This window comes from Pelophylax lessonae (assembly GCF_965119305.1).
Source record: "Pelophylax lessonae genome assembly, chromosome: 7".
NCBI classification, from domain to species: domain Eukaryota; kingdom Metazoa; phylum Chordata; class Amphibia; order Anura; family Ranidae; genus Pelophylax; species Pelophylax lessonae.
Window position 1 is genome coordinate 87,275,014 of NC_138774.1, and position 10,786 is coordinate 87,285,799.

At 39.7% G+C, this 10,786-nt stretch overlaps 1 protein-coding gene across 1 annotated transcript; it reads left to right on the forward strand.

The window, feature by feature from the left end:
• Positions 1–649: 649 nt before the first annotated feature.
• LOC309560494 (olfactory receptor 5B12-like) lies at positions 650–1,627 on the forward strand (the record flags this gene model as incomplete). The annotated part of the gene is made up of 1 exon (XM_082264126.1): positions 650–1,627. The coding sequence occupies one exon, from the start codon at positions 650–652 to the stop codon at positions 1,625–1,627; it is 978 nt and encodes a 325-aa protein (XP_082120252.1).
• Positions 1,628–10,786: the final 9,159 nt, after the last annotated feature.

Consider the following 10,786-nt stretch of genomic DNA (forward strand, 5'->3'; position numbering starts at 1 on the left):
GTAACCGGAAGTCAAATATGATGTTTTGATTTACCTATTCATAAAATGGCTGTGTTATAGAAAAGGAGCCAAAAATTTAGGTTTTTGTACTCATAGTAAAACCTTTTCTCTGAGTTTATTGAAGGACACAGCATTGTGGAGATGATTGCCGTAGAGAGACCTTTACTCTTCAGCGTCTGGAACAGCCATGCTGTTAAAGACAGCGTCTGTGCAGCAGAGTAAAATATCAGACCAAGAGAGAAAAGAGCCTGGTGGATTGGAAGGTGCCACAGTATATCAGGGACCAACTACACAAGATCCACATAGCAAGCATTGTGCAGTCAGTCCAAAGCCAGTCCAAAGCTGCTCTATCCTTGGTAACAACCCGGGGAAGAAACTTTGGGAGAGACAGACATACATCCTGGAGAACTGGTGCCACAGGACAACTAGAGCATCCCACACATCTGTTCTGGGGTCCTTTGACTTGGCCACAAACTTGGGAACCTTATGATTAAGTCTGGACACAAAAAGATCCATCTGTCACAACATCTGCTGCGTCCTCTAATGAACGGAAGAGAAACAAACAAAACATTATAAAAAAAAGGAAACTGTTGACTTTTTTAGCTATAAATATTTTTGTTTTTTTAGAGGCACTCAAAAGTTGCTGGATATGGAAACTTTTAATTGGTCAGCACCTTATTTTATTATTACAGGGATTACAGAAGTTCCTGAATTTCAAGTTCCAGTTTTTATTCTAGTCCTGTTTCTCTATCTAACCACTCTTGGTGGTAACACATCCATTCTTCTGCTGGTGTGTGCGGACAGTCGTCTCCAGACTCCCATGTACTTCTTCCTAGGCAACTTGTCTGTGCTGGACATAGCTTCTACTACTGTCACTCTTCATAGGATCCTTGTAGCATTTGTAACTGGAGTAAAAGTAGTGCCTTTTGTAGAATGTATAGCTCATGTCTACTTCTTCATGGCCTTGGAGTGTACTGAACTTTTGGTCCTTGCCATCATGAGTTTTGATCGATATGTAGCCATTTGCAATCCTTTACATTATCACAGGATCATGAGCCGCAAAGTATGTGCCCTTCTAGCTGCCTTATGCTGGATGTCAGGCTTTATTGAAGTTATACCCCATACTCGTATAATATCCAGTTTCTCCTGTTATACCTCCAATGTTGTAAAGCACTTCTTTTGTGATATCCTACCACTTATGAGGCTCACCTGCAGTGACATTTCTTTACTGAAGTTGTGGATCATCACAGAAGGAGTGTTTATTTCAGGTGTAATCCCTTTACTCATGACCATTATTCCTTATATTTTTATTATTTTTGCCATACTTAAGATCCGTTCCAAAACTGGCAGACAGAAGGCCTTCTACACATGTTCCTCCCATCTCACAGTGGTTATAGCTCTCTATGTTACTCTTTACTGTCTATATTTATCACCAGCTTCAGAAGAATACTTAGCTTCCCACAAACTCTTTTCACTATTTAACACAGCAGCAGTACCTTTGATAAATCCACTCATTTACAGCCTTAAAAACAAGGAGGTGAAGTCAGCAATGAAACGATTTGTGAAGCTTCTGTTTGCCAAACTTAATCAATATATGTGTTTCTACATACAGAGGACACAAAAATAACTTAATGCTGAAGCTTAGCTTAAAAAAGAAACCCTGGTTATAACACAATCTCTGAATGGAGGAGAGAATTCTTTGACTGATAACACTCTCCTCCAATAACAGATCATGTTACAGACAGTGTAACCAGTGAAAAACTTTTCTTAATTAAGGAGGGGGGGGGGGAAGGGGGGGGAGGGGGAAGGAGGGGGGCTTGTCATCGCTGTCCATCTGTACAGCTATTATGCCTGAAGACCCAAAGCTAATAAATCCCACAGCACTGTAAGTTCAGAGACAGAAAGAGGACAGGAATCAATGTAGTAAAGATTTCTCAAGGATCCAGCTGCCTGCACAAAAGAAGTTTAAAAAAAATATTTTTTGATTGAAGTGCGCATATTTTCTGTATAACTGTATACTAAAAGTCCAGGCGCTAGTAATTAAGACCCCATATGGAGGAAATTACCAAAAAGACACTGGAATATCCAAACGAAACAATCCCTGTGCTGCCAGTCCCAAGCATAGGATGTAAATGCAAAGGAATAAAGCAATGAAAATGGACAGTGCATAGGAATGGCAACAGGGTGTCAAAAGAAAATCAATAGGCAGCGATCTATAATAAATGTCAATTTATTGAACAAATAAAATCAGGGATTGCAAGCACTTTACCACATGAGTCCGAATGGCATTGAGGGCATTATAGGATGACAAATGGCAATAGTAAAAGTGGGGTAATCCAACGCTGTACATCTCAGAGATGTGTGAGTGGCCAGGGAACGGAACCCACCATGGAGAAGGAAGAGAATCCTGGCCGGTCACCGCCTGCGTGTGCAGGCCTTGACTATGGAGCGCCATGACAAAGTGCATGCATGCAAAATGCATAGTCATGGCAACGGACTTGCTTGCGTTCCACGCCGATTCCTGCATTTGGCTCCATCCCATCGAGTGACGTCACTTCCAGGCACCACGCTACGGCCTGCACAGGCTCTGGTGGTGACCAGCCAGGATCCTCTTCCTACTCCATGGGGGGTTCAGTTCCCTGGCTACTCACACTTCTCTGAGAGGTACAGTGTTGGATTACCCCGTTTTGACTATTGCCATTTATCATCCTATAATGCCCCCACCGCCATCCGGACCCATGTGGTAAAGTACTTGCAATCCCTAATTTTGTTTGTTCAATAAATTGACATTTATTATGGATCGCTGCCTGTTGATTCTCTTTTGACACCCCATTGCCATTACTGTGCGCTGTCCATTTTCAGTGCTTTATATTTTCTGTATAGATTAAATACCAGTATATATAAATACCAGTAGGATATTGGATGTGCTATGCATGCCCCAAAAAAGTGGAGTACACAAGGTGCACACCTTGTCCTTCTCCCTCTCTGATGCCCTTCCAACATTATTTTTGTTGGCAATTCCCAGCTGTCAGTAATAAATGTAGAGACTCTTTTTTCCTTTTTGGTATTATTGGTGGCATCTGTTAAAGTCCTACATACTTTCTCTTTTTTCTTCTTTTTTGAATTCACAGCTGTCATAATGACATCTAGGAGTTGTGTTATTCAACAGCTGTGTTGTTTCAGTGTTTGTTTCATATTCAGAACATATGAAAAATGCACATTGTGCTTGTGGGGCCATTAGTTTTTAATGACACCCCAAGGGCAGCCAGCAAACATTTTTGTGCGTGGCAAAACATGAGACAAACACACTAAAGCATGCGGTAAAACAATGTGCCAGGTTCTAGCAGGTTCTGGGCAGTCCAATCAACTTAAAATGAAAAATTGTGAATCTAGCAAGGTCCGGATGTGAACACAGCCTTACAGGTGCATCTAAAAAAATTAGAATATTATCAAAAAGTGAACTTATTTCAGTAATTCAATTCAAAAAGTGAAATTCATATTTTATATAGATGTGTTACACACAGAGCGATATATTTCAAAAATGTAATTTTTTTATTTTTGATGATTATGGCTTACAGCTATCAAAGCAACCTGGGCTTCCATAACACCTCAAAAGTGCAACAGGCTGATCCCCTCCATGCCACGCTGCATTGATGCAGTAATTCATGCAAAAGGAGCCCCGACCAAGTGTTGAGTGCATACTATACTGTAGTGTACATGGACTTACTTTTCAGTAAACCAACATTTCTGTATTAAAAATTATTTTTTTATTGGTCTTAGTTAACATTCTAATTTTCTGAGATAATGAATTTTGGGTTTTCACTATCTGTAAGACAAAAGCATCAAAATCAAAAAAAAAAAAGAAATGCTTGAAATATATGACTCTGTGTATAACGCATCTATAGAAAATATATGCTCACTTTTTGAAATGAATTACTGAAATAAATTAACTTTTTGATGATATTCTAATTTTGTAAGATGCACCAGTACAGCCACTGTTGTAAAAAAGCACTGCCCTTCTGAACAGTGTTTAGTAACACTCAAAAGTTAAAAAAGTATAGTTCATTTTAAACCCTTTATTAACCTTTAACTTATCCCAATCACAACTCATAATTTTCAGATTTTTTATTTGTTTATTGACTTCTATCCTTTAAACTTTTATTTTATTGTGTTTATTTTTTTTTTCTTTTAGTGCCGGTTCACACTAGGACGACCTGTGAGGCGACCTGGTCGCCTCACAGGTCGCCGCAGGTCGCCTCCCATAGGGAAGCCGCGGACCCGTTCTAATAGGAGCGACACAAGTCGCTCCGACCTAGAAAAAGGGTCCGGAGCTTCTTTGGGGCGACCCGGAGGCGACCGCCATAGACTTCAATGTTATAAAGTCCGTGGCGGCCGCTCCGAGGTAGCGGCGCGCTGCTCGCACCGCTACCTCGGAGGTCGCGGTGCGAAGTAGCGTCGCTGCAGTGTGAACCGGCGCTATGTGTAATGTTAAAAAAAAATGCAAAAACTTGTAAATAATTTTGCAATGCTTTGTGTCAGAAACAATTATTTATAAAAATTTGCATAACAATTCGAAAGTGCATATACATATGTTCTGCGCAATTGGTAAAAAAAAGAATGGTATTAGGCGATTTCTTGTGCTGTTTTTTCATTGAAAGTTTTTCATTGATTTAAAATGAAAAATACAGCATTTGGCAGGAGTTTTCTTTGATACTTGGCACCTCCTAGTGGACAACTACACTAATTTCCACTTTAAATCAATGGAAAACATTCAACCAGAACAGGAAATAGCATAAAACATTAGTTTTTGCCCCATTTGCACAGAACAAATGTACATACATTTTCACTGGGTGAATTGCTATACACATTTTTTTATGAATACAGTCCTATGTGTTTTAAATGGGACAAAGTGATCAATGTAGAAAAGGTGTCTTTTTTTTTACTTGTTATGTTTTTGTACATGGATTACCTAAAAAATAAATAAAATTTTGCTAAAAAAAAAAAATGGATGCCCAAAGAAATTATGTTTGTACTGCAAATAACAATATATGCATCATTTGTTATCTTAATTAATGACACATGTATTTCCAAGTACACTAGCCCACAGCAGAAATGTAAATATTGCCTTGGTCCATAGGGGGGATGAAGGAGTGGGAGCAAATATAAAAAAAATATTATAGCATATACAATTGCTACACAAGTCATATTGTAATTGAAAGATATTAAAAATGACCTTTCCTTTTCAATCTGTAGCAATATATTTTTATATGAAATGCGATGCAAAATGGCAAACTGGAACTGTTCTGTGATTGGCTTACTAATTTTCCCAGGAGTCTGCACTAAGATACAAGTCAGATTTTAGGCATTTTCTGCAACAAAAATGTCATTTTTGTGGCATACTCCCAAAGGGAAATTACATCTAAAGAGATGCAGACCCTACTACCTTCCTTAATAGAATCCTTCAAGTGCAGAAGCTGATTTATAGTTAAAAAGTCCCTCCCATTATATTCAGTTTGCACAAGGACAAACAAACAGCTATTTCTTCAGAATAACAAAAGGTAGGAATCTGCAACAAAGTTTGGTAAAACCTCTGCAATGTACATTGCTCATCCAGAGGGGATTGTTTTCTCAACAAAAGGGCAGTTACTCTTTAAAAAACAACTCCATAAAACACATTAATGGGTCACCAAACGTGTTTCATGGTAACGTGTGATATGCACATTGGTGTGATGTGGTGCATTTTATTCTAAATAGCAACCAAAAACCTTTTTCAACATACTCATGTTAAAGTGAAGAACAACATGCAGCAACAAACTAACATTCATTAATTACACTGCAGAAAATTGTATATGCACCTTTTTGGTACATTTTGGAGCATTAGGCAGCCCTTTCAAATTATTAGATTACCTAAACACAATGCACATCAGCATACAGCACACTATGCATTATTGAGCATATGCTAATGCATGCAACAATGTGAATAGGACCTAAATGCTGTATATCAATTAAGCCTATTTAAATGCCAGCAGCTTAAGTTAATTTAATTGAAATCAATTTTATTATATTTTTTCAATGTCAGTTTGATATAAAGGTGTTTGAACAGGTCTACTGCTTCTTTTCGGGAAATCTGGACTGTGCTACCTCATTGCTAAGCAATATTGCTAGGACCTGCTATGGCATGAGCAGTGCTTAAACAGAGCATAGAGTTAAGCAGCTTTTTTAACCAAAGTGCCATAGGGGTTCTTCAGGGGGGCTGTCACATACCTGAGAGGAGACTGAAATGATGAGGTAAGCCTCTCTTGTATCTCCAGGCCCCACTGGAAGTGAAACAGCGGATGTTGAGGTACAGGAGGAACACAAGTGCCTACAGATGTAGCTTGAAAGACTTGCTGCAGGAAATGTGCTTCTGAGGGAACAGCAGAACCATCAGGTCAGGAACAGTAGCTGTGCACAGTAGTCCAGCCAAGGTTAAAGAAGCACTCTACTTGTGCTGCAGGGATGGGATGTGTGGCTGGTCAGAGCTCTTAGCAGACAGAAATGCTCTGCGGGGTGTAGAACTGCAACAGCAGAGAGCCAGGCAGACACTCGAATGGGAAGCCAGGATCAGAGACAGAAACGGGGGCACAGGAGAAAGGGGACATACTGGAAGTACACAGGATACAGGGAACAGCTGAAGACCAATCAGCACTTGAACACAGGCAGGAACATTCTGTCTGTCTGGGTCCAACATGCACTGTGCACGTTCCCGTGCGCGCATTCCTACGTGCATGCGTATGCCTGATTGCCATTCTGTGGAGATTTACACGAGCTTGCGCATTTCTATTAGCCAGACGTCTCACAGTAATTCCCTGACAGGAGCCATGGCAAAATGCTTAAAAAAATGCCCTAAATTGGCCAAAAATTGTCAACAAGCTAGTAGGTGGACCAAACTTGGCAAACACAAAGGAGTTTGGTGAATTTATAAGTAAAATTTCTCCTTCATTTAATGAAGGCTTTAGCTGGTTAGTGAGCTTACCACCTTGAATTTTAATGAAGAAAAAAAAAAACGTATTTCTGGACTCTAGTCCGTAGTTGCTCTAATTTTTGCTGTATTTATATATTTTTCTAGCAATGTTTGTATGATAGCACTGGCCCGAAAGAAGAGAGGCTTGGTCCTCTTGGGTACAAAATGAGCTAATACACAATGAAGGTACAGTGTAGATGGACCTTTTTCTGGTCCCAGGCTTCTATCTCTTTAATAGTGACAAAAAGAATTATCAGCAGATTACAAACCCTATTGAGTGGATACTGAGGAGTGCAGAGCAGAAATGCTCATATGAATGTCATCGAGGGGACTCTGTAGCTTATGCATGTAATTGCTAATGTGTGCAAACGAAACCCCTGTTTTAAACACATACTGTTAGACAGGATAATTTAGTTGGTTCCAGGCTAGTCATTAAGATATGCTTGGAATTTCATTGTTTTTTTTTTTTGCATGCGTTGCCCTTCTATGTGCTCCTTGCTGCAAAGGCCACTTATGGATGAGGGCAGTGGCCATTAGTTCATATGAATGTCAGCATATATGCAAATGTTTTCAAATAAAATCTTTATCTGCAGAACTATGACTGTGCAGTGATAATGTGTAGTGATTCATTAAATGTGCTAGCAAATCCAGTCATCAGATTGGCTTTTTAAATGTAGCAAAAAATCTTAAATTTTACACTAACTAAGAACTATAAGCCTTTTTACCGACATCATTTTTTTTTTTTGTAACTGGGAAGCAGCTTAGCAGCGGACCTCATCTATACAAAATGGAATGGTTATTCTGGTGTTAACTGTGGGAGCTTAGATAGAAGGATAACATTATTTCATTCCTCCGCGTGATAGAGTTAGGGCCCTGGTGATTGTCTGTTGTGCTCCCCCATACCTGGAAACTTCTCCTGGCAAATTAGGACTCTGGCAGTGCAGGGAGATGGTAAAAATGCAAGCCTGGGTATGTATACATCCCTAGGGTGGTCGGGGTTATGTGCAGGTACTTTCATTTTTTCCCTGGATGAGTGCCTAACATATGAATCAATCTGATATAGACACCTTTGTTTACCTCAGCTTCCTTTTTGGCCAAATATTCACTTGCCCCATTACATACCAGAATTCAACCACAATCATGTGCATAATAACCCGGAATACTGAGACAAGCAGTGAGCTTTACTTTCAATAACCTAAAGATCTTGCTGGAAACATATATTCTTCATAATCCTAAAGATAGGTCACCTGATTCCTGCTTTTCATGGCTTTACATATGGGAGCAACCATTCAACTGATCATGTTTCCTGTTTCCATAACATGCTTCCCTATTCATTTAATAAGTACACTACTCTTAAATACATCTATCTTGTGGCTTTCTTTCCTCTTTTTCTATAGGGATGAGTGAATCTGCTTGGGTTTTATTCTCTGAGAGTTGAGAGAATCCTTTTAAAAATTTAAAGAACCTAAACTCAGCAGCAAATACAATCAAAGCCCATGGAGGGCTAATCCAGTTAGTGAATTCTTCCAAATTTAGGCTTGGCAGAGTCATAGAGGACATGCACCAATGTCATTAAAAAAAAAAAAACAATATATGGGTCATGGTCAATAAGAGCTGCTACTTATTGCCATTATTCTATATTAATTGTTTTCCACAGTTTTATTACAAGTGAAGTGTATGTTTTGGCAAAATAAACAAAATAACACATATCATCCATTTCACAAAGAAATATAAAATAATATTTTTTCATAAAAGTCCAGAACTTGCCCGCTGCAACCAGTTAGGTTTGATTTTGAACTTTCTGGAAAAGCAAGCAATTTGTCTGGTCGCTGTGAGAAAATTCTTTACTATTTTTCCAGTTTTTAATAATGGATCTTATCTGCTCATCTGCATGCTTGTCGTCCTCATTGGGGTCTCTACCTGACTGAAGTTCATTGTCATAACCAACTTGAGTGGGTAAATGCTCACATTTGATGGTGTCTGGCACTTTGGAGAGGTGTTCTCCTCACAGATGAATCTCAGTTTTCACTGTACGGGGCAGATGGCAGACAGCATTTATGGCATCGTGTGGGTAAGCGGTTTGCTGATGTCATCGTTGTGGATTGAGTGGCCCATTGTGGTGGTGGGGTTATGGTATCAGCAAGTGTATGTTATGAACAGTGAACACAGGTGCATTTTATTGATGGCATTTTGAATGCACAGAGATACTGTTTCGAGATCCTGAGGCCCATTGTTGTGCCATTCATCCACGACCATCACCTCATGTTGCAGCATAATAATGCATGGCCCCATGTTGCAAGGATCTGTACGCAATTCCTGGAAGCTGAAAACATCCCAGTTCGTGCATGGCCAGCATACTCACCGGACAAGTCACCCATTGAGCATGTTTGGGATACTTTGGATCGGCGTATACGACAGTGTTTTCAAGGTCCTGCCAATATCCAGCAACTTCACACAGCCATTAAAGAGGAGTGGACCAACATTCCACAGTCCACAATCAACAACTTGATCAACTCTATGCGAAGGAGATGTGTTGCACTGCGTGAGACAAATGGTGGTCACACAAGATACTGACTTGTTTTTGGATCCCCCTGGACCCCCCCACCCAATACAGTAAAACTGCACATTTTAGAGTGGCCTTTGATTGTGGCCAGTCTAAGGCACACCTGTGCAATAATCATGCTATCTAATCAGCATCTTGATATGCCACACCTGTGAGGTGGATGAATTATCTCTGCAAAGTGCTCACTAACACAGATTTAGCCAGATGTGTGAATGATATTTGAGAGAAGTAGGCCTTTTGTGTACATAGAAAAAGACTCTCATCTTTAAATTCAGCTCATGAAAAATGTGGGCAAAAACAAAAGTGTTGCATTTATAATTTTGTTCAGTGTATATACTTATAGTGGTATGAGATATTGGGTTTTGGTTTTTACTAATAGTTAAATGTACCCATTTGTGTGAACACAGTCGGTAGGCTTTAGTATAAGAAATAATTGATTTATCAATTCCTTTTTGAAGTGCCGGAATGTTAGGTTGGGCTAAACATGTGTGTGTCCCTAAAGATGTTCTGCTATTTACCCGTCGTAAACTTGTATGCGAGAAAGGACAACACCTTCATTAAGTTCCTTTTCGCAGACTTTATGGACCGAGGTAATAATTTAGACCAGGCCGTTTCACTTCCTTTGTTATATCTGCCTCCACTTCAAAGACGCTCTCTTTAGTTATGAAATGAAGGTGGCCATCTGTTAGGAAATGGACAATTTGCCCAGGGTATGACCTTGCATACATAATGCCCCATTCAAGAGGAGGTTACCTGGCATAAATCATTTCCCCCCCCAGAGAAGAAGTGCTAAAGAGGGGCTGAGATATGCTAAAGCTAGGAGAGGGGGAAATTGTCCAATCCTAGATGAGATACGCCTGAAGGGAGGAGAGGGGTAAGATAGCTCCACCAATCGGAATGGCCCTATGCAAGTCTATGAGATATAGGTGTATATTAGTTTAAGTTTTAAACAGAGAAACCAGAAGGAGACATTGACCTGAAAGGGGACCCCATATCATATTATACCACTGGTAAATATCAGGACATCTCCTAGCACTTATATGTATACATGCTTGTCCTATGTGTTGTCTGTCTTGCTGTTCGTATCTTAATGTTTTGAATATTATGCTCTGTATTCGTTCATTTAACCTATGATTATTTTCCCTTTTCTGTACTATAGATAGATTGAAAGGAGTGTACTCCGCGCTAAGGAAAAGGGGGGATAATAGGCTGCAGCCTCC